The sequence below is a fragment of the Typopeltis vanoorti genome, chromosome 3 (genome assembly GCF_054136105.1).
Source record: "Typopeltis vanoorti isolate ZY-2024b chromosome 3, IOZ_Tvanoo_1.0, whole genome shotgun sequence".
NCBI classification, from domain to species: Eukaryota; Metazoa; Arthropoda; class Arachnida; order Uropygi; family Thelyphonidae; genus Typopeltis; species Typopeltis vanoorti.
In genome coordinates, this window is record NC_143551.1 from 36138717 (window position 1) to 36164859 (window position 26143).

Sequence of the window (26143 nt, forward strand, 5' to 3'; positions counted from 1 at the left end):
AGTAAGCAAAGAATTGCTTCAATTATGGAAGTGTTAAAACAAAGTAAACGATTAATAGTTAACTATTCTATTAACATATTCATTTTTATTATTCTATTAATATAATTAAATTTTATAAATGAATTATATTTGTTTTATATTTGCTTGGTTTCTACAAGCAAAATGCACATTCTCTCAAAACTCGTGGTGAAATACCATCCAATCCCACAGCTTTACTGACATCCAGAGTACTCAGTATTTGAAACAAGCTCTCCTCCTGCACCTCTAAACCTCGAACCCTGCCCTATCCTTCTAGTATTAAAATTTACTCTGCCAGGATGAAATACACCAATAAAGTGTTCATTAAACAATTCCAACTGGCCACATAGCTAAAAAATTCCCTAGGATTTTCTTTGGATCTATTTGATTTTTCTCTTGTATAGCTGCACACCTCTTGAAGAACCAGAGTTTAGTATAAAGAAGGAAAATTTAAAATGGAATGGTTAAAATGTGAATGTTCCCATATCAATAAGAATTGCTTCAGTGGTATATGCAGTGGAAATGTTTAAATCAGAAGACTGATAATCCAACCAAGGAAATGAAACATAGATCCAAGTTAGAATTCTTAAATAATGTCAGACAACATCTGGATAAGAGTGGTGTGCTAGTGTTGCTCCATGGGAGAAGAAATGAACACTACATTATGTCTGAATTGCCTACAGAACAAAGAGCCTTCAAAGTATACTTAAAAGATCCCTAAAGAGGAAGAGATATATAGTATTGGGAAAGTGGGTAGATTTATTATGATATTCTGATGCAGGCATGTGAACAATAATTTTTGTAAGATCTCTGTGTTTGTGTGTGGTAGTGGTGGGGGACATTAAATGTCTTTGTAACTGCTGGATCAGTAGAGTTGCAGAAGGAAAACCAGTTGGAATTGTGAATATTGAAATCTTTAAGAATGTATGACTACACTTATTAGAACTAACATGATTTTTACCTAAAAAAAAAAGGGGGAGGGAAGATTTCTATTCTCTCTGATATGATATGTCACAGGCCTGCACAACTTGATTGTCTTTGAGGACCAAACCCAACTTGGACCACCTGACCAAGGGCCAGATCACTTCAGACCTTGAATCATAGAGTAGTCCACTGCAGCTAAACTTAAGTAAATTTGTTAGTAGGTCTACAGTAAATACTAATTAATATGCATATTTAAATTGTTTAGAGAGTCAATTAAAATTATAATCCAAATTATTTACAAACAGACATAGCTGCAAAATTTCTCAATAAAAACCACTTAAACATAAATACAAAGTTTACTAATAATTTCACTGAGAATATCACACTTATTCTCAGTGAAATATCAGTGAATGAATTCACATTGTGACATTAATGTCGCAATGTGAATTCATTGCGACATTAATGTCACATTAATGACTTTAACTATCCCTATGCTTGACCTGATAGTTTTCAGAACACTGGAGATCAATAACGTCCATCTGGAGTTTGACAGGTAGATTTCCTGCTTCGACAGAAAAATCCTTAATCACTTTTATGTGGACTTCATCTTCATTACTCAATGGCATAATTTTCTGAAACTCCTCACTTAGAAGTGATATGTGCCTCTTATATTTTCCACCTACCATTGAATGAATGAATCTTATATTTTCCACCCACCACTGATGGAATATTCTGTCGACAAGTTAAGAAATGTGACATATCCCCCTTAGCAAGTTGCTTTTCAAACAAACTTAATTTCACTTTGAATGCCTTTATAAGAGACATTAACTGAAAAACAAACTTATTTTTTTCTTGAAGCTGTAAGTTAAGGTCATTGTTTTGCTTAACCAAAATGTCACACAAGAAAAATAAATCTTGATTCCATTCTTCATCCATTATTTCTGGGAATTTTTCCATATCTTCTTGAGATTCCAAAAATTCAACTAGTTCATTTTTTAGAGCGACAAAGCGTAACAAAACTTTATCGCGGCTCAACCAACGTACATCGGTGTGGTATGGTAGACCCCCGTACTCGGCATCATTTTCTTCTAGAAACACCTGAAACATTCTGTGTTTCAAACCCCGAGCTCGAATATAGTTGACAGAGCAAATACAACTTTAATCACATGATCAAACTGCAAAACCTTTGAACATAACACCTGCTGATGAATTAGGCAGTGAAATTTTATCAATGGTTTACCTGCATACTGTTCAATAAATGTTACAGCACTAACATTTTTTCCACACACATAGATGGGGCACCATCAGTGCAAACTGCTACTAAATTCTTGAAATTTAAGGATAGTTTTTCGGCTACACACATCTTTACATTTTCTGCAATCTCCTTTCCTGTTGTACTTCCTTTCATTGAACACAAACCAGCAAGCCCCTCTGTCACCTCAAAATTCTTATTAACGCCTCTTACATATATTAAAAGCTGTGCAGTATCTTTCACATCAGTACTTTCATCCATAGTAAGCGAATAATAGACAAATTCACTAGCCGATTTTTGCAGGTTATCTTTAAGATACTCGGTAATATCAGCCACCCTGCACTGAACAGTCATATGGGACAAACTGATATTTTCAAAATTATTTTTTTTATCAGGATACAATTCAGAAACGGCAATCATCAAACACTTTTTTATCAACTCTCCCTCAGTAAATGATTTGCCAGCACAAACTATTTCTTGTGATATTTTTAAGCTTACCTTTGTGGCAACTTCATTTGCAGATGTCACTTTTTTAAAGGCTTGTTGCTCATCGCTAACGACTTTCAATAACTTTGCTGCTTTTATTTGCTTTTCACTTGCATCCAACTTGCCAAGGTTAGGATGTTTCGATTCAAAATGACATCTCAGATTGTACTCTTTTGGCACAGCGATAGATTCTAGGCAAACAATGCATGCACACTATTTTGTCCTTAAACATTTAACCCTGAGTGGACAAAAAAAAAATTTGTCTGTCCACTCAGGGTTAAATGCTCAATGTTCTAAATCTATTTTACACTTTTTACTTAAGCTCCTTGTGTCAAGATTGACAATATTAATTACAAAAAACTAATGATGAAAAACTCACAATAATGCAGGTTATGATAACAGTTATGTAATATATTGCTCCAGCTACAACCAACCACTACACTGCCAACTTTGTGTAATATGATTCGTTCTCGTTTGTAGAAATCAAGTCGTTATCACGGAGATGTAACTTTGAATTTCCCCGCAGCGACACTAGCACTAACAAAACCTCGAAGTGGTTGTAATGATTTGTTATTAAATACAATAGTGGGAATAACTCCAAATGCAATTTATTGTTGAGTTGAAAGAAACATGATTGTGACAATAATCGCATGAACGTAAGCATGAAGTCTTAGTAAAAAATTAATTCAAATTGTCTAATTTCATATTCCCCATATGATTAATTAATTTCAATCAGGCAGACAGGCCAAAATAAATGGCATTGTGGGCTGCATGCAGCCTACAGGCCGTATGTTGTGCAGGCCTGATACATCAGAATGAATGCATGCAAAACTACTACCTTTGAGATTAAATGAATTTAGAGAGTGCATAATTGGAAAAATTGAGATAAGTGGTGGAGGAGTATCCAGAGCATGGTCTGCTAGTCCCAACTTGCCATAAAGATTATCATGGATGTGTTTTGATGCACTAACACGAGAGAAGTAGTGCTTGAAAAAGGGAAGATATGTATTTCTGTTAGGAAAAGTAGATGTGGTTTTTTCAGGTGAAATAAAAACATCACTGAGGTTGGAACTAAGGCCATATATATATTTGCCAAGTGAATGGAAAGCTTTGAGAGAGTTGCCTTTTCCATATATAATCTATTTCTCTTTGCTTGAGAAATGGAGAGGACATGGGGTATACAGTATGGATTCTTTACCATGCCACACACACACACACAGAAAGAGAGAGAGAGAGAGAGAGAGAGAGAGAATTTCATCCAATTCCTCTGTAAATTGTGGCTTTCCCATTACTAGCAGAATGGTGAAACAAAATTATTTGACAGCTGACTCAGAAGCTTCCTAAAGCATGACCAATATGTCTGGTCCAGTATACTACAGATCTAGTAGCTGGTCTATGGAATAACTATTTTAAAATTTTATATTTGGAAAGAAGAAATGTTGGATCTCTCCATGTGTGACATAACTCTGAAACATCACTTATATTGCATGGGGGGGGAACAAATTTGGACTGGGTCTGTGTTTAGGAGTCATTTGAAGTTTCTGATAAGCAAACTAGTATATCTCCAGGGGATGAAACTCATTTACAACCTGGTGGTGCTAGTAGTGCAGAATGATACTAGGTAATACTAAGTTGCAGATGAGTCATATCTACTTCTCAGAGGAAAGATGCCATACCTTGACTCTTGCCTATATTAGTTAATTTCTAGTTTCTTTGAGTGTGATGGTTTAATGCCTCTGGACTGTGGGATATATCCTGGACTACTAAAGGCTATGACAAATGCAGGTATAAACAGAGGATGGGCTTGATGCAAACTTTGGCATACTCAACATTGTAATTGCCAGGCCATTAGTTCCATCATAATTTTTGATTTCTGATAGTTCTGTATGCAGCACTCCTTCAATCTGTCTTGGCTATTTCAAGAAAATGTCTTCAGATCCCTCTTAGATTCAAATTTTAAAGAGAATCTTGTAAAAGGAAAGGTTCCAAAGGAGTGAAAGAAAAAGCAATGCTACTGCATAAGAGTATGCTAAGATTTACAATCATAGAGTAGTCAGTACATCTGCAATTGTGGTTAAGGTTCTGAAGAGATTAGAGAAGACACAAGAATATAGGTTTGGATCAATTGCCATAGGATTCTCTATGATGGTTAGTATGGATTTACAGAAGGAAGGTCTTGCTTTAGCAATCTATTTGCATTTTGTGAAAAAGTAACAAATATGCTGATTCCATGGAGGGTGTGATGATGATAATACAAGCTGTAGTTGGTGGATTAAGTGGTGGAGACAGACACCTACTCTATAGGTATCTGTCTCCACCACTTAACCCACCAACTACAGCTTGTATTATCATCTTCTCAATGAGTCTTTGGACTCCTTGGAGGTGTAATGTAATAATAATAATAATTGAGAAATGTTTCAGCTGTGTGATAGTGATGGAAGAACAAGAGGTCATCCCTGGAAATTAAAGAAGAGTGTGGTTAACAAGGGTGTAAGAACAAGGTTTTTTGCCTGGAGGGTGGTGAATGAGTGGAATTCATTGCCTGACTTAGTTGTGAGTTCTTCATCTATAAATGAATTCAAGAAGAGATATGACAGATATGGTTTTGTTAGTTTGGGTCTCCCGCGATGAGTCTACTGACTCCATGGAGATACCCATAATAATAATAATAATAATAATAATAATACTGGGTAAGAGAAACTCATGTCAGCATATATGCTGACACGTTTAGACTTTGAGAAGGTATTTGCCAAACGGCAGACTCGTGTACAAGTTGAATTAGGTGGGATGGATAATAGATTAGTGATGTGAATGGGAGATTGATTATTACTATCATTATTTTTCACTACTTCCCATGAATCTCATGACTCATCAGAGAAGGCTACTCCACAACGATGTAATACCTCGTATGTATTTATTCTGTTAGCTACATGTGATTGCTGGCTAGTTATCCTGTTTTGTATTAGAAAAAATTCAGAGTTTTCAGAAGAAATAACTCTATTACCTATGTATAAGACCAGGGTTCAAACCAAGCTCATCCAACCAAAGGACACTATCATTGTGGACTGAATTATAAAGGCTTAACTGAAATATACCAGTAACACCCCTCCCAAAAAGGAAGATAACCACATAGCATTCCACAAGGTTCTTCTCTTGAGCTACTGCTACTCATATTATTTTAAATGATATTTCTTGTGAACTGACAAGTGATATTCAGATATTTGCCAATAATACAAAGTTGAAGAGAGTTATACAAATTGATACTGATGTTAAGTACCTTCAGAAGATTTAAATTGACTGTTAACTTGAAGAAGATAGTAACATTACATCTGCAACCCCCATTAAGTGCAGATGAAGAAGTGTAATGTTGTGTACCACATTTCAGTGAGATTTGGGATCTGGAAGTGCAGATCCACAGAGACTTGAAGTTCAAAGGACACATATTTCTTATGTTACTTATGATGGTGGTCTGAAAAGTTCTTGGCCTAACAATGAAAAAACGAATTTATAATTTCAAAAGTATTTTTATTTTTCAACATAATCACCCTTAAGACTAATGCATTTATTCCAGCGATGTTCCATCACCATTATCCTATCCCTGCAGCGGTTCTCAGTAAGATTTGCAAAATACCCCTCTATATCTGCAATCCCCTCTTGATTTGAAAAAAAAAATGCTGACCAGCGAGGAAGAGTTTTAGTTTTGGGAAAAGATAGAAGTCAGAGGGAGCCAAATCTGGGAAATAGGGTGGATGTTCCAACAATTCACAGTACAGATCCCTTACTTTTCCCATTGCCAAAACACCTTTGTGGGCAGGTGCATTGTCTTGATGAAAGATGATTTTTTATTCTGCAAACTGGATCTTTTCTTAAGAATTTTTTTGTCTAGTCTGGTTAAAAAATCAGAATAATATTCCCTGGTTATTGTTTTACCCTTTTCAAGATAATTATTGAACAAAATGCCTTTAGCATCCCAAAACACCAAAACAGGAAAGGTCATGATTCCATGACCTTTCCTGCTGATGGAACCGACTGTCTTCTTTGGCGCCATACAGCCAGCTTCTGTCCACTCTTTTGACTACTGTTTGGATTCTGGTGTTTAACAGTGAATCCAAGTCTCATCCATAGTAATAAATTGATGCACAAAATCAGTTTTGTTCTTGTTAAAATGTTCCAAGCACTGTTCAGAGATTTTCATGCGAGTGCATTTTTCATCTGCTGTGAGAAAGCATGGCACCCATCTTGCACAAAGTTTTATCATTTGCAATTCTTCATGCAAAATATATCCTGTATGTTCTTTTGAAATGCCTATAGTCTCAGCAATTTCACGCACTCTGACTCGCTAGTTATCCAATACCATATCGTGCACTTGATCAATGATTTCTGGTGTTGTTACACTCAGTCTGCAAAAGTTAGATAAGGGCTAAAAACGGCCTTGCATACTCCCTATATACGGGAATAAAAAAGGCGTTAGCTGATTTTTTTTTTTAGCTGAGAACAAGATTAACAGATCACATTATACGTGGACATAGCATTTTAGGGCTAGTTTTCAAACAATATTTCTAGTTTGCATTATACATAGATCGCATTATACGCAATAATATATGGTAATAAATTTAGTTTAATCCTTTATCCAAGTGTGAGCAAACAAAGTTTGCGTCTGAGAGTATCTTAAGGACTGGGGTAAGATGGTACAACACCGGGCAACTCGTTGCAAAGGTGGATCTTGCTCCACCTTTGCAACGAGTTGCCCGGTGTTGTACCATCTTACCCCAGTCCTTAAGATACTCTCAGACACAAACTTTGTTTGCTCACACTTGGATAAAGGATTAAACTAAATTTATTATAGTCTAACCAAGTGAAAAATAAACTTTCAACATCTTTCTCTAAATCCAGAGTAATTTATTAAAAAGGTGGCACACTGTTTGGCAACTCCTATAGGTGGAGATGACCTTGCTAATGCTTCTGCCTGGTATCTCCACTTGGGCCTGGCTCCCACTGAAGAGACCTCAATAAAGGTTGAAACTAGTCTGGGTAGTGGCCCTTCCCTTAATGCATAACATTATATACATATCCACAAGGAGATGTGTTTTGCATTATGGGAGATACTGAGATAGGAGTGATGTTATCTTGCTCCACCTTTGCAACAAGTTGCCTGGCGTTGTACCACCTTACCCCAGTCCTGAAGATACTTTCAGGTGCAAACTTTGTTTGCTCACACTTGGATAAAGGATTAAACTAAATTTATTATATCTAACCAAGTGAAAAATAAACTTTCAAGATAATATACAGTATTTGCATTAAATAATATATAAGTCTTTGTCTTTAATCAAATACATTGGAATGTGAAAAAAGTGAATGTGTCTATGAATGCATGCTATTCATAGACACATTAATTAAAAATTACCTAGTAAAACTAATTTTAATAAAATTATCATAGTTATTATTTTTTGTGTTTATTTTTTTTTCCCTTCAAAATCTAGAAAGTATCTATTAAAAGAATACAAACTGTATCTGGTATCAAGACTTACCATCAAAGTTACAATGATCTTTATCATATGGACCTTTAGTAACACTCCATCCTTTTTTCAATTCTGCATGCAACTCACGAATAACACAGAGCACTTCTTTGAGCAAGAGATTCTCTGGAGCATTTGGAAATATTTCATCTTGGAAACGGAAAGAAAATTGTATTTAACTGGGACTTTTAACAACTGCATTTCTTTGGCATCTGATTACCACCAGTACAATAACTAAAAGAAACTTAATTCTGACATTAAAAAAATTGCATGCTAACTCTCATCCAGCAATCTCTCTGATTAAAACAGGTTGATGTCATCTAATACTGCTCTCACCATTGATATTTTTTATAATTGCATTTCTAGTTAACATTTTTTTGATCAACATGCAAAATATACACTGGCAGACCACACAAATTCTTGCTTTTGTAAAAACGTTTTGGTTCTGACTTTATTAGGTAAAAAAAAATTCCATCTTAACAATTCAAGCTCTTGAAGGCATTTTTCTTTTATAATAGCTAGTTGATTAGCTTTAATACCCATTATTTATCTGGGAAGGAAAGGCGAATTCAAATAGCATTTGAATTCGCCTTTGAATACAAATTCAAATACGAATTCGCCTAACTCACCTTTGAATACAAAGGTGAGTTAGCCGATCTCATACGGAGGCAGCAGGGTTTTTCACCCTGCATACAGACAAATCGGCCTTTCTGAACACATGCAATTTAGAGACAAAAAATACTAGTTGTGGTGGGTGGTAGATGGTACTGATTGGTAGTAGAGGTTCGGTGTAGTGGTGAAGACAGTTGTATAGTATGTGTCCTCCCGTGATGAGTCTTCGGACTCCTTGGAGGTGTCAAATAATAATAATAATAAGAGGAATTTTTACTAGGCCTCTTCAAGCAAGGTTTAGTTTAGCAGAGAGTGATAGATACCCCCCTTTCCCCTAGAAACTATAAGCATGTGGTTTTAAAGGTACAAGAACTGTTTGATTTTTTAGATGAAATTGAGTACCTAACAAATGAATATTTTTTACACATACAAATCATTTGGTCATTGATTCATATACATTTTTATAGTAATATTAAACAATTTTCATAATTTATATTTACACTTTAAATCAATACTATATAAATGGTAAGTTATCTTTCTGAAAATCTGTTGTTATATTACAGTTCTAATGTATACAAGTGAGTATTTGCATGAGAGTGTCCAAGATGTGGCAAGGGGGACACTGGATTCCTAGTAAGGGTGCAAGCTTATGAATATTATTATGAGCTGTTATCAATGGTGTTCGAGGGATGTTAAAAATGTTGAGTTTTAACATGAGATGTACTCTTATACATCAAAATAAAATAAAAAAAAAAAAAAAAAGAAGAAAACCTAGAAAGTATCTTCCCAAACTTAGAGATTGCTGTAAGGATTTATCTAACACTGCCAATTGCAAACAGTACAGCAATTCTAAATCAAGTGAAAAATGCAAAAAAGATCAGTTCTTGAAGGAGATAAAGTAAACTTGCTGGTTATGTTCTATGAAAAGGACACCACTTCAAAAATTAAAATTGCAGAATTGATTGATACCTTTACATGTGCTATTATTTCTATTATATGTGACACCTCCAGGCAGTCCAAGGACTCATCAGAGGAAGGCACACACTGCTCTACTTCGTAAATACATCTCATCCTCTCCACTACTGCTTGATTCTCCAACTACGACACTACTACCATCAATTGCATCATCACCAACAACAGTATTTTTTTTGTTTAAATTGTGTGTGTTCTGAATGCTTGACTTGTCTGTGCTAAATTGAGAAAGAAACCTTTTTTTTTTTGCAAGAAAAAAAAAAAGACATGATTAAATGTAAGATTTCATTCAATAAATTGGGACTAATAAATTCTCAATGATAATTGCAGGGAAGCAGGGGGACACCAACCAGCTACTTGCCTGGAATAGCTGGTTGGATAACTTAATTCAGGCCTGACTTGCAGAAATATTTTAACACCGTCAAAATTAGGTTTCATGATCAATTGTTTGATTTTGATAAGATTACTTGACCCCAAATACACAGTAAGGGTTAGATTCTTTAGTGGTATAAATTAGATAAACAAATTAAGCATGATTAGGTTGCAAGTTTGAAACATCTTGATCTTTTTTTAGTTATAAAAACATATTTGCAATTTGCGTTTTGATACAGTCATTTCTCACTAGAACAAACTTTTATGAACAAAGGAACAGCTTATTATATTAGATGAATTTCTCTTAGAATAACATTGATGCAATGTGGCTTTGGGTAAAACCTTTCAATGCTTTGCAGTACTGAATGAGTTGACTGTAATTCTGAGAAGAAATATTACTAACAAAAATCTTACCTTCAAAATATTTCTTTAAGGGCAGACTATAAGGTCTCTGTTTTGTAAGCTGCCTCATCCTATTATACGGTGGTGGTGGAGGTGGTGGTAGATCTGCAAAACTAATTATGATATTTTTGTTATAACCAATAAAAACTTAAGAGAAAACAGTTTTACTACTATTATCATCATCATCATCATTATTATTATTAATTATCAGAGTCCTCCAGAGTAGGGGTTCTCAACCTGTGGTATGCTACCCCTTGGGATATGTGGTAAAATTTTTTTTTTTGGGGGGGGTATGCCGTGAGAGCTCAAAAGTTGCTAAGTTGGCAACACTAATACTGATGAATTTGTGAGAACTGAGTGACAAAGTGCGCCACTGTAGTTCATGTCTATACACATTTGTTAATCCTCCCTCCCCTTCCCTGCTTGAGAGCTGAACCTACCCAAATAGCTGATCACTGCAAAACATCCATTCTAAGTGAATGTGCCTTCTTACTGCTCTGTGTATTTGTTGTGATTTATTTCACTTGCTGTGCTTAAAGTTATTTTTAGTCTTCAGTTTACTGTGAAGTCAAATAAATGTGTTTCTAAAGTGCCTTGAAACATGGATAAATGGATAATTAAAAAGAAAAGTAATGTGGAGCTGATTGCTTCTACATCTACAACTACATAATCATGCCATATGAGTAAAGAGTTGTATTCAGCAGTAACTAAAAGAACGTTAAATGTCAAACAATCAAGTGATAAAAAGATTTTTAAATGTAAATATCATGAATCATATTTACAATTTGGCTTTACATGGGGAAATTTACTATTATTATTACGGGCGACTCCAAGGCGTCCTTAGACTCATCGAGGGAAGCCTAAACATCATGCCATCACAACTATTTGACATTTACACAGTATCTATCATACTTTGCCTTGAACTCATTCACTGTCATAGCATCCACAACAGACTCAGGCAGCTTATTCCACTCATTCACCAGTCAAAAAGTAAAAAACCCAGCTCTAACTCCCTTACTAACCACACTTTTGCCCAGCTTCCATGGATGTCCCCTAGTCCTCCCACCACCAGTCCTGATCTCAAAAATATCCTCTGAATTAATCCTATAGAAACCCTTCAGCAATTTGAATGTCTCAATCATATCTCTCCTTTTCTGCCTATCAACCAATTTCTGCAACCCACAAATCTTCAACCTGTTTTCATAAGGTTCATTCCATAGACCTGCTATCATCTTGGTCACTCGTCTCTGGATCCTCTCCATCTATAAGAAACCCTGGCACCCATATCTGGGCACAGTAGTCTAGATGGGGTCTTATCAAGGCTCGATACAGAGGAACAATAACCTGTTTGTCTTTGCTTGTTAAAGTATTTTTCAGCAACAAAATGATTTGATGAGCTGATTTAGTCACTTTTGTGATGTGATCCCTAAACTTCAACTCCCTATCCACCAACACTCCCAAATTCCTGGCCTCATCAATCTCTGGAGTACAGTTCCACCAATGTAATATACTGTTGCTAATCTTTTCACCCCAAAATGCATAACCTTACATTTTACCACATTAAATTGACATCCATTCTCCTTAGCCCAGACCTCCAATCTATCCAAATCATCCTGCAAAATTTTGACATCTTCTGCATTCACTATTGCCCTACCCAACTTAGCATCATCAGTGAACAAATGAACCGTTCCTCTCAGATCCTTGCCTATATCGTTAATGAACAAATTAAACAGCAGCGGTCCAAGAACAGAACCCTGCGGCACACCACTAGTCACAGGCCGTCTTTTGGACTCTACTCCTGAGTAAACTACTCTGTGGTATCTCTCCATCAACCACCCTTTTTTTTAGTAGAACTAAATCCACAGTGCATTGTTTGCACTGAAATCCTGTCACAAAATTCTATGAAACAGTCTCTTTTATGGCAACATTTTTAAACAAAACATGAGCATTTAAAAAATAACCCCTTAAGCTATTTTGAACATCTTTCAGAAAACTTGAGTAGTAGAAAAACCATAATTAAGCATTTTTCTGGTGTAGAAGAAAATGAAAGTGCACTTAAAGCATCTGACAAAGAAAGCCTTCAAATTGCAAAAGCTAGAAAAGCTCACACAACAGGCAAGTCACTCATTCTTCCAGCACCAGAAGAAATAGCTTCTTGTATGTTTGGTCATAAAGAGGCAAACCTTGTCAGAACCATTCCTTTGTCAAACGACATAGTTTCCATGAGAATTAAAGATATGGCCTGTAATATTAAGGACTAACTCATTCAAACTATTCGGTGTAGCTTGTGGTTTGCCATACAAATGGATGAGTCAACAGACGTAGCTGGACTAGCTCAATTACTTGTTTCTGTGCGTGGAAAATTCCAGGATGCAATATTCGAAGATATTTTAATTTATGAATACAAAATTTAATGTGTGTGTCAGCAAAGGTTGGTCGATTGGTAGAACCTCTGCTACTAATGGCTGCTCACGCAAAAAGTTAAGCAAGTTTGAGCACAGTTAGTAGTTGGAAGGGATCAATCATTTGATGCTGTTGGCACACTGTCCCTGGATGAGTCTTTGTTTCCCAAATCACATCCTATCTTTGTTTCCCAAATTTTAAAACCTTACATTTTGCAACATTGAACTGGTATCTCCACTACCGAGCCCATTTGTTGAATCTATTCAAGTCTTCTTGTAAGACCACATTTGCTTTCACACCACTAGTGACTTTTCTCTTCCATGATATTGCTCCCTTATACACAACTTGCTGATACCTATCAAACAGACAATATCCAATCCAATGCACTAGTCTAATATCCAACCCCCGATCTGTGTTTTTGATTGAATGATTTCTTCTTTAGTATCTGGATAAGTAGACCTGCTTACTAAATACTTGAATAAGATGAGCTCTGTTCTATGTGTATCCTTTGTAATCAATCATGCAAAATTACTTAAACAGAAATTCACTCAAATACCCCCCCCCCCTTTATTTAAAAAAATTTTTTGCTGGAATTCAATTGCCTAACATGTCCTGAATTCTTTTTATTTATTATATTTATCTGTGTTTCTATTTTTTTTTTTTTTTTTTCCATTCTGGAATATTTGTCAAGACCACCATGAACAAAATTTTATTTTCATTATGACAGTATATAAGAAAAATGCACTTTTTTAAAAGTGATATACTGAGTTAACAGTGATTACACTGAGAGTATGTTCTAAAAAAAAAAAAAAAAAAAAGAAAGAAAGAAACTTCATAGTAATGTCCAAATTTACTGAATGAGAACAATATTTATAGCACCTTTATTTGTTTGGATGAATTTAAAAATTGTCTTAGCTTCTTTCCTTGAAACATCTTTCATGGCTAACCTGCATGTAGCCAAGCTTTTTAGTACCTTGAAATCACTTTTGCTATCCCTCCCACTTTCAACTTACACCCAGTATTTTGGTTTCCATGGGTGAGAGTCTCTAGTAGTGAGACAAACATCTCTTAGAAGCATGGATTTAAAAAAAAAAAAAAAAAAAGTTTCTTTCGACATATAAGAAAAGCACTTGTAGTTTCTAAATTCTTTACCATTTCAAGCAAATTTTCAGTTATTATGTATCATAGTCTCTTGCAGAAATATATTAAGTCGGTTTTTTAAAATTTATTTCATTTTTTGTTCATAATGAAATTACATTAACCTAACACATACAGAAAATCTAATGAAATTTATCCTGGTCCTATAACTTTTATTTAGAGGACAAAATTATTTTATTATGATGAATCCTTCTTCTTAAAACATAATTTTATAATGAGATAAGTAGGGTTAATTTTATAATGAGATAAGTAAATCTTGTTCCATTGTATAAGGCTTTGATTAGGCCATACAGACTATTGTGCCCAGATTTGATCACTTGGTTTTCAAAAGGACAAAGATGTTGGAAAGGGTCCAGAGGCGACTGACTAATGTTTCTGATCTCTGGAATGTCGAATATGAAGAAAGGTTGAGAAGATGCAATTTACAGAGTTAAGTGGATAGGAGGAAGAGGGATGATATGATAGAGACCTAGAAGTTAGTAAGGGACTGTTACAGGATCAATGTTGGAGAGGCTTTACAGAAAGCAGTGGGAGATAAGGGGAGAACCAGAGGTCATCCCTGGAAGCTGTATAAGGAAAGGAGTGAGAAGCAGGTTTTTTGCATGCATGCAAAGTTGTGAATAATTGGAATGCCTTGCCTGAGAGGGTGATGTCTGCAGAGAATTTGAGTGTGTTTAAGGTGCAGTATGATGAGCTATGTGTATTGACAAAAGGACCTCCTAGATGAGTCTTTGACTTCGTGGGGTCTTGGGATGGTAATAATAATAATAATAACTAGTTACTGACATTGTGCTGGTTTTCTACCTAGCATATTTAGAGCACAGAGTGTCACATTATGCAAAAGCAATTACTTAACAATTATAACTGTAAAAATTGTTTGTGCTCTGAAGATGCTAGGGAGAAATCCAGCAAAATATCAGCAACCAAGTAAATAAATATATTATTTCCTTATTAATGTATTGTGTTGGGAATTAAACAATGATAAAAAAATTCGATATAAGCCAACATAAGCCTTTCTACAGGTCCTTTGGTAAGCATTTGTGAAGAGAAATTCTATGAGATATACCATGAAATGTTAAAAATGGATTTTCAGAATATGAACATAAAGGAAATCAAAGAAAATGGAAGGAATGAAGGGCATCTGTTTCACACCAGTGAAATGCTGTGGATTAACAACAACACCAACTATAATAAATATCATAATTGTGTAGCAAATGAGACTGAGGCAGAGGAATAGTAGATGCTGTTCCTCTACCTCAGTTTGTTTTAAAAATATTAAGGTGAATACAGCAGTGGGACTGAATGGCATGTTAGCCTACATGCTATGCCTCTGATGAAATTGTCCTTCTCCCTCTAGGTACTAAGGGAGTGGGGAGAGAGGTAAGATAGTTCTATTACATAATGGTGACTCAAAGATAGAAGTAGCAATTGTAGACCAATTAGTATTTCAGGAGCAATGGTTAAAGTATTAGAATAGTTGGTTAAAGTTAAAATCCAGCAGTGGGTGGATAGGAATACAATACTCTATGGTGGGCAGCATGGCTTTGTAAATAAATTTGCAAAGCATGGCTTTGTAAATAAATTGGCATGGCATTGTAGACGTAGGATAATGGTTGCCAATTTAATGTTTAAAATGTAAGTTGAAAATTTTACATATTGTGTATCATGTTGATAGTACTCGATTGCAAGAAATTCACGAGACTATGGACTTGGTGGTAATGGTTGACAGAGTTGAAGTTCAGAGGGCATATTGCAAAAGTTGGTAAAAGAGCTCAAAGGATTACTCAGATGTTGAACAAGCTAACAAATAAAGATAAGGAGGTCTTGTTTAATAATAATAATAATAATAATAATAATAGTTCTTGTGTGTATAAAGGTTAATGTAGGTCTCCCATGATGAGTCTTCTGTCTCCATGGAGATACCCATATGATGATGATGATGATGATGATGATAAATTCCTAATACATACCCTTTAGGGATGTACAAGATACTATGACTATACTATATGATTAAAGCTTACATTATTACTAATCTCCTATCAACAATTTTTCCTCCAAATTAGTCTCTTTCTTGTCAGAATAAATAAATAATAATAATAAAGAATAAATAAGTATCACATATGTTTTAAAAAGGATGAAAAATTATGGATGAGGGTCCAGAGGTAATTGACTAAGGTGGTTTCTGTTATCTGAAATGTTGAGTATGAAAAAATTTTAAGAAAATGCAATTTGCAGATCTAGTGGATAGGAGGAGGGCAGTTGGGATATGATAGAGATAGATAGTTAAGGGGTTTTATCAAATTAACATTCAGGAGGTTTCATAGAATGGTGGCAAATGGGGTGGGGGACAAGAGGTCATTTCTTGATGCTGTATAAGGAGTAAGAAGAAAGTTTTCACATCTAGATTGGTGAATGATTAGAATGCATTGCCTGAGAGTATGTTGACTGGAAAGAATGTGAATGTATTTAAGGCATGGTATGATGAGCTATCTGTGACAGAAGAACTATCATAATAATAACAATGATAATAAATGACATTATTACATAATTTTACAATAAAATTATTTACTTTATACATAATAATTATCATCATTTTTACTTACATTCTTTTGTTTGTTTCTCCATCACTGTCATAGGCAAATATATCCTTATCAGAATGTCTTCTCTTGTACTTAATCTTGCTTTCCAATTCTATTACTTTTCTCTTCAAAGTTCTGTTTTCATCTATCACTTTCTTCCAGTTATCTTCCACTGCTTGAACTTTCTGCTCCATCACTTGTCTTTTTTTTTCAATATCTCTAAAGGCATCCTCTTGCAGATTTAGATGCTGTTTTAGCAAACTGTTTGATTTTAACAATTCAGATTTTGATTTCTCTGCATCTAATAACTGAGTTTTCAGCTGTGTGCACTCATCTTCAAGTTCTTTTCCCTTCTGCTTTACAAGAAGAAGTTCATTCTGTGTCTGTGTCAATCTCTCTTGGGTTTCATATTTTCTTTTATTGCAATCATCAAAATTATGCTTTAAATGCATATTCTCCATTTCCAATCTCATCAGTTCCTGTATTTTGTTATTTACATCTATTTGCAATTCTAAATTTTTTCCAACTGCATCTTTGAGTTGTCGTTCTTTCTCCCTCACATCACTTTCAAGCCTACCTAATCTCTCTTCACTATCCTGAAGTTGTGAGGTCATTGTCCATTCCCTTTCTTGTAGCTCTTTAATTATTTTTAAGTTATATTCCTCTAAATGCCAATGTGGTGTCGATCTTGGCAAAACATCATCTTTATTATTATGCTTTCCAATTTCAATAGCACTATCTAAACCTGTCAGTGAATCTCTAGCAGCAATCAAGGTACCTTGTGTAAAACTCTTTTGCATCTCATAAGAATTTTCAAAATCTGAAACTTTCTCTTCACCGGAATATGTATTTAAAGTCATTACATCTGGTACAGTTGTGTTTTTGCTCTTATATGGGCTAAATGCTGATGTTCTATTGATATAATTAAAACTGTGTTCTTTGAATTCATGATCATATTTTGGTTCTGGTGCTTGTGGCCTAATATATCTATCTGCTAGAAAATGTCCTCTATTTCTCAAAGGGTTTGGTTTCTTTTGGGAGCATCTGCCATGATCATTCCCTAAAATAACAAAAATGCTATTATTATATTGTTATTTTCAATAGCATGTACATAATTTCATTTAATTGAATATTCTACTTTAGAGATATAAACTGCAGACACAACTAGAGATCAAAAATGAAGAACTTATATCATTTAAAAATTGATTTAAATTGAAATTTCAGTATAGTGTCATAGACAGAAAATAACAGTCAGAACAGCTAGTTTAAAAATGAATAAATAGCACTAAAGTTAGGAGTAGCAAATTATAGGTTAAATAAATTATTAATATTGCACAATTCTAATGAATGTATTATACCAATTTTGTACTCTATCTGACAGAAAATAGATGATTATAATGATGTGGCAGTTGTCAGACAAAGTTGCTGTTGCTATATTACTTGGTATCTTTAACATATTTATACCCAAGGTAAAAATACTTTCTACATATATATATATATATATATATATATATATATATATATATATATATATATATATATGTTAAAAATACCAAGCAATTTTAAACCTGGTTTTACTCCATTTCCCAAGTAAGCAAACAGACAAACAAGTCAAGTTTGCGCCTGCAAGTGATGCAAGTCTAGCTGATCCTACAGGTAGTGCAAGACCAAGGCAACTCGTGGTAAAGGTGGCATAAGCTCTGATCACTGATCTTAATATTTACCTTTAATGCCAAAACACATCTCCAAGAAGGGGAGGTATGATGTTTTGTATTAAAGGCAAGGGGCCACTATCCAGACCAGTTTTGACCTTTATTGAGGTGTAGTTAAGTAAAGACCTCTCTAAAAATTAGGACGATCCCTAGACCACTCAATAGTGGCCGAAAGACCGTCCAACTCAGCGTTGTTCCACTCAGTGACAGACTCACTCTGTCACCGAGAAGAACTTCTCAGCGTTGGCTCTACCCAGTGGCAGGCTCACCCCACCACCAGCCAGACCCATAATCTCAGCGGTGGCCCTACTCAGAGACAGGCAAAAACCTATCCCCAAGCAGAGCCTCTCAAGACCAGCCCCCATCAGTGGGAGCCAGGCTAGAAATACCAAGATTTTAGTAATACAGAGCTTATAAGTATTTTACCAAAACAAGTTACCATAAGGTGTTTTAACCTTATTAAATAAAAATCTCAGGAGGAGATATAAATGTAGAAAGTATTTTACCTTGGGTATGATAAATGTTAAAAATACCAAGCAATTTTAAACCTGGTTTTACTCCATTTCCCAAGTAAGCAAACAGACAAACAAGTCAAGTGTGCACCTGCAAGTCTAGCTGATCCTACAGGTAGTGCAAGACCAAGGCAACTCGTGGTAAAGGTGGCATAAGCTCTGATCACTAATCTTAATATTAACCAGGTTTAAAATTGCTTGGTATTTTTAACATTTATCATACATAAGGTAAAATACTTTCTACATTTATATCTCCTCCTGAGATTTTTATTTAATAAGGTTAAAACACCTTATGGTAACTTGTTCTGGTAAAATACTTATAAGCTCTGTATTACTAAAATCTTGGTATTTCTAGCCTTGCTCCCACTGGTGGGGGCTGGCCTTGAGAGGCTCTGCTTGGGGATAGGTTTTTGCCTGTCTCTGAGTAGGGCCACCGCTGAGATTATGGGTCTGGCTGGTGGTGGGGTGAGCCTGCCACTGGGTAGAGCCAATGCTGAGAAGTTCTTCTCGGTGACAGAGTGAGTCTGTCACTGAGTGGAACAACACTGAGTTGGACGGTCTTTCAGCCACTATCGAGTAGTCTAGGGATCGTCCTAATTTTTAGAGAGGTCTTTACTTAAATACACCTCAACAAAGGTTGAAACCGGTCTGGGTAGTGGCCCCTTGCCTTTAATACAAAACATCATACATCCCCTTCTTGGAGATGTGTTTTGGCATTAAGGGTAAATATTAAGATTAGTGATCAGAGCTTATGCCACCTTTACCACGAGTTGCCTTGGTCTTGCACTACCTGTAGGATCAGCTAGACTTGCATCACTTGCAGGCACAAACTTGACTTGTTTGTCTGTTTGCTTACTTGGGAAATGGAGTAAAACCAGGTTTAAAATTGCTTGGTATTTTTAACATTTATCATACCCAAGGTAAAATACTTTCTATATATATATATATATATATATATATATATATATATATATATATATACACACTGATGGGTATACAGCAACTTTGTGCTATACATCCATGAGTTACATAGCAGTTTATCATCTGTTGTATAATCAAGAGATGTACCACATATTATGAAGTCGTTCTTTTTCTTGAGTCAAACAACTCAATATGCTGATCTTTTACTTCTCAGTCCATTTAAGTGACCATACCATTTTAGATTAGCTTAGCTTACACATTCTTGCATATTAGTATTTATTTTTATGATATCTTCATTTTTAACTTGAAGGCCTGGTTGGGTGAGTGGGTAGCGTATCCGCTCTCCATCCAAAAGGCTGTGGGTTTGAATCCCACCGTGGGCATGGATGTTTGTGATTGTCTGTGAAAATACTAGTGGTCAGTAGTAGATGGCATTGGTGTAGATCAGTGATTTTCAACTTTTTTCATAACACGGCACACCTAGACTAATTATTAAAATTCTGCAGCACACTAAAAATATATTCTTTTAATTTTTTTGTTGATCTGGCAAAAAATAGGCATACTTTTGATTGATTTACACACACAAGAAGATGGAAGACCAGACACTAATAAATAAATGAGCAAATTATGACATTATTTCTTTCAATTAATTTGGTTTCATAAATCTCGTGGCACACCTGAAGACCTCTCGTGGCACACCGGTTGAAAATAGCTGGTGTAGATGATGAAGGTAGTTGCAGTTGGTGGAGACGGAGAGTTGTAGAGTAGGTGCCCTCCCTCGATGAGTCTTTGGACTCGCTGGAGGTGTTATGTAATAATAATAATAATAATAATAACATTGCTCTGCTATTAATGTCAGTTATTCATTCTCTTAATTGTTTTTAAACAACTTTGATATGTGTAGTCTTGTGTCTTTCATTTAATTGTTAACTAAATCCTCCAATCCATATGTTAAAATCAGTTTAAAGGCTTTCTTGTATAATGCTAGTCTTTGGTCTTTTTGGATATAAATTTATTCAACTGGCTTCTCACCACACCAGCCTTATTTACATTATTAGTTGTTTTCATTTTTTAACTTGCTATCCATATTAAAATCATGCTTAAATAGCTAAAATGAGTAACCTGTTTACCAACAGTTTTCCAGCACTATCTATATGCAGCCAGGTTATTTAAATTTCAGTAGGAGTTCAAACTACTTATACTCTTGATCTTTTCTGTCCATTTTGTTCTGGATTCCTGGATTTTGGAGAATTTGAGGAAATCTTTCAACTGTTTTCTTTTACTTCTTATTATTGGAATATGGAAGTAGTGTAATTCTTCCCTGATCTGATTGCGGTTTATTTCAGTTTATGCTGTTTTATTTATTTTCCTCAAACACCTGTTTTCAGTGCATGTCAGTTTTTTCTTCCTTCTTTTGTGACAATGCACGTCTTGAATCATAAAGAGCTATGGGGAGTATCATTCACAGGATACCACACAGAAAAACTGATCAAATGGATATGAAGTGGTGATAGGGATAAGAGGTAAATTATTAGCCTCCCAACCAGCCGAGATGGACGAAATAGCCAGACTACCCTAGCTTTTTTTTTTTTTTTCATGGATCAAAACTTTGGCATTCTACCTTTTATCATGCCATTACCTCCCTCCACAGTTAATCCCTTTACGGCTATTTTAGAGCCATTAGTGGATTAACTGTTAGTGAGTAACCTTTGTGTCACCTGTCTTTACCTGTACTGTGTTACTTGAATTTCCTTTACTGTCCTAAGATATTTTGACCTTTTTTATTGCCTCACAATTCATTTATTGTGTCTCTTCCCAAAAATTGAAACGAATTTCACATGTGGAAAAATAATCAATCCTGAAATGACCACCGATCAGCCTTTGCAATGAATCTGTTTAGTAATAGTAAATTTGCTGTATTTTATTCTTCCAATCAGTGCAACGAACAGTTGCACTGATTGTTCTTTCACTTTATGTACAATACAGAAACAATTTTTTCGCAAATTTTCAAATGCTTGCATTGAAAATATTATGTCAAATCTTTATATTTTTAAATAATATTTATTAAAATAAATATGACCTTTTGCTTTCTTTCCTAGAAAAATGCCAGTATATGGATCATCACATTTCAGTTTTACAAACAAAATTTTTTTGTTTTGTTTTAATGATGTTAAATTGCATTACTTGGTTTCTATTGTGAGTCTTTTTAGTATCAAAAATTTATATCCAATGATATTTAGGAGGGACTCTTCGCCTTCATCTTTTTTTTTTTTTTCTTTTGTCGGATGCACATTACGATCATATCCAGTGTGTAACCACCATAGATATGTTGAAAATTATTATTATTATTATTTGTGACACCTCCAAGGAGTCCGAAGACTTGTAGCAGGAGGACACCCACTGCACAATTCTCTGTCTCCACAACTACACCAAACCACTACTACCAATCAACTACCAAAATAAAATATGAACGATATCATATACAGAATGATTCAAAATTTATGCTCATTTTGAAGATTTTCTAATGCCCCCCCCCCGTATTAGTGTATCCGCTCTCCAGCCAAAAGGCTGTGGGTTCGAATCCCGAATCCTGCCATGGGCATGGATGCTTGTGATTGTCTGTGAAAATACTAGTGGTGGTGGACAGTAGATGGCATTGATGTAGATGATGAAGTTTGCTGTAGTTGGTAGATGGAGGAGTGAGTGGTGGAGACGGAGAGTTGTAGAGTAGGTGCCCTCCCTCTATGAGTCTGGGACTCCCTGGAGGCATCAAGTAATAATAAAAAAAAGAAAATGTTGTTATATCTGCTGATGTTAGAACTCTTACATAAATATTTTTTTCTGACATGATTTCTCTATTAGTTATAATGTAATCAATTTACAGATTTTTGCCCTCTTGCATTCTCCCATGTTATATGTAGTTATTTCTTCTTTGTACTACAAGAAAAAAAAATCAGATAACAGAAGAAAAATATGTAGTATTTTCTTTTTCATTGGGTGAATTTACAATGTTCTTTCTTTCTTTGTGTTTTGAAAAGAAAGTGCAAATGTTTTTTTCTTACTATTTTTGCCATTATAACATCTGATTTAAGAGTAATATTTTACTGTTTTTCTCCCACACGAGAAAAAGAAATGAGACAATAATATTGTTGATTCTGTCAAACTTCATGTAGCAGAAATTTTTTATTACAAAACTGTAATATATATATATATAAATCTCCCATGCAAGAAATTTAGAACCCATATCACATCAATGTTGTGTGTTGGCAAGATGAAAATGTTCATGTTATTATTTATATATTTTATTTATTAATTTTATTTTATTATTATTTTTATTTATTTTTATTTTTTTTGGTGAAATAGTTAACGTTTCAATTGTAGCATGTTTTCCCGATTGATAAAAATTGTATTGTACAATAAAAAGAGAAAACAAAAATAAAAATAATTTCTATATTTTTTGTCTATCCAATATAACTAAGATCCAGTTACCCAGCATAGAACAAGAAACTGCATTTCTTGGTATAGGCAACTGAAACGCAACTATGAACATAAGATAATCTGATTAAGTGTTCTCTTCAGTGTGAAGGATTATTACACCTTCTAAATGACATGATGGCGAAATTGCACTTCTTATCCATGTTCTGTCAACTGGTGGTCTGAATCGTATCTAGATTTAGCTGGACATCTATAGACGTCCTAGCTGGTTGGAAGGTTAATATTATTACTTCTCAAGCAATCTCCATGGAGGGGAGTCAGTGACTCATCATGGGAGGCTTGCACTAACCATTATTCACATTACTTCTCCTTTACTTATTCACTGACAGAGCATTTGAAACTGACTCTACCATTCATATCACCTCATCCACTATTATTCAAGCAAAAATTCAAGTCCTCATGTCCTTGCTAACCACACTCTTACATAATTTCTAGGAGATGTGATCCCTTGTTTTCTTCCTTCCTGTCATGTATCGAAAAAAAATGCTTCTGCATCAGTCCTCTAAGATCCCTTTAATAACATGTTTCTATCATATCCCCTCTTTGTTATCTGTCAACTAGCATGAAGGTTTGTAACTTGCCAACCTTCAGTCTATCTTAAGAGCATTTCATAAACTTCTCTTGGTATCCTGCCTCTGGATCCTCTCAACTACTTCCTCATCTCCAAGGAATCCAGCAAACATATCTGTGCACAGTAGTCCAGATGTGAACTATTGTGCACGGATCTTTGTTTGTCAGTGGGCCCTTCAACATCCAATGAGTTTGGCAATTTTTGCAATATTTCCCTCTAACCTTAAACTCCAAGTCCACAGTCACCCTTTGTATACACAAGTTGTCATCTCTTCATCCCATCTCACCATTCTAAGTGCATAACCTCATACTCTGCTCCATTAAACTGGCAGTCCATTATCCTCCCCATACTGTAAATCTATTTCAATCATCCAGCAGGATCTCTATATTCTCATTATTAGATACTGCTCTACAAAAATCATTTGTATATTATTATTATTAATAATACATGACACCTCCAACTCGAGGGAGGGCCTACTCCACAACTCTCAGTTTCCACTGACTGACTATGCACTCATAACAGACACTAGCAACCCATTCCACTCATTCATCACTTCCCAAGCAAAAAACTGGGTTGGAATTAGGTTCAAGGCTACATTGTGATTGGTTAGTGAATTTAGAGCTTGTAAAATTGGTGATTTTTATCTGTTGTATTGTCTTTTCCTTAGAAAATTAGTGTTTTATAATATATTCATGCAGATTTTCATGTTTTTGGTGTATTTAGTGTTTCATAAAATTTTTCTTAAGATATTGCAATAATAAATATAGTTTATAATGGCACCAAAAATGAACAAGAAACGTAACGCTAAGAAGAGCAGCAAATTCGAGAACAAGAAAGCTTATCCCATTAAGGAGGTTATCGAAAATGAATTAATCTTCAAAATAGCGAAATTAAAGCAGATTATCAAAGAGTCCACGCTAATATTTTATAATCCAAACCAATATTCTCCAATTTATGCATGTATTCCATGCTGTATTCTGTCAAAAGCCTTAGCAAAATCCAAAAGTATCATGGTGTATCCATTCTCCTTGTCTAGTTTAATGGTAACATTATTATAGATTGTGAGCAAGTTACTAAAACATGACCTTCCCTTACTAAACCTTTGCACCACTCTTGTGCTTGGGCCATCGTTGTTTAATTTGTACATAAATGATATAGGAAATGGCTTAAAGGAAGATATTCAGTTGTTTGCTGATGATGCAAAGTTGGGCAGTGCAATAAAAAAATCAAGCTGATGTTGAGAGTTTGCAGGATGATTTAAATAATCATCCGGCAAAAGAAAATGGATGTCAGTTCAATGTGGAAAAGTGTAAAGGTATGCATTTTGGGATTAAAAGATTACAAGCTGTGTACTACATTGAGGGAATGGTGCTCCAAGAGACTGATGAGATTAGGAACTTAGGATGTTGGTAGATAGAGAGATGAAATTTAGGGGACACATTGCTAAGGTGTCCAAGATTGCACATAGGATTACTTGGTTATTGAGAAACACACTAACATCCAGAGATAAAGAGGTTATTATTCCCATTTATAAAGCGCTGATACTTCCACATTTGGATTACTGTGCTCAGGTCTGGTCCCCTGGATTCCTTGGAGATGAGAAGGTTGTGGAAAGGGTTCAGAGGAGAGTGATTAAGTTGGTGAGTGATGTAAAAAATGCTCCCTACATTGATAGATTGAGAGCTTGTGGATTGCAGAGGTTGGTTGATAGGAGGAGAAGAGGGGATATGATAGAAACATTTAAATTACTGAAGGGTTTTTATAGGATTGATGCAGGGTAAATGTTTCAGCTGTGTGATAGTGATGGAAGAACAAGATGTCATCCCTGGAAATTAAGGAAAAGTGTGATTAACAAAGGTGTGAGAATGAGGTTTTTCACCTGAAGGGTGGTGAATGAGTGGAATGCATTGCCTGATCAGTTGTGAGTTCTTCGTCTGTAAATGAATTCAAGAACAGATATGATAGATATTGTTCTGATAGTTTCGGTCTCCTGCGATGAGTTTACTGACTCCACGGAGATACCTGTAATAATAATAAACCCATGCCGTACGTTGCATGGATGTCAGAGCCCCCTTCGGAAAAATTAAAACATTTCATGCCCCCTTCATATTAGGTGTTGTATTATTTCAGTAAAAGTAGAGAAACACTGTCAACCATTTCAGAATGCAAACCCTAACCAATTTTTCCAAAATCTTCACACCACTCCTGGGATACTGATTGGTTGATAGTTGAATACAT

At 35.0% G+C, this 26143-nt stretch overlaps 1 protein-coding gene across 2 annotated transcripts in view; it reads right to left on the minus strand.

The window, feature by feature from the left end:
* LOC150108046 (uncharacterized) overlaps nucleotides 1-26143 on the minus strand; it is a 342334-nt gene that overhangs the window by 47115 nt on the left and 269076 nt on the right. For both annotated transcript variants that reach the window (XM_090390587.1, XM_090390586.1), the window contains exons 18-20: nucleotides 16719-17754; nucleotides 10567-10667; nucleotides 8209-8346 (exon numbers count right to left, since the gene is read on the minus strand). In XM_090390587.1, coding sequence (XP_090246713.1) covers nucleotides 8209-8346; nucleotides 10567-10667; nucleotides 16719-17754 — 1275 coding nt within the window. The remainder of the gene's footprint in view (nucleotides 1-8208; nucleotides 8347-10566; nucleotides 10668-16718; nucleotides 17755-26143) is intronic.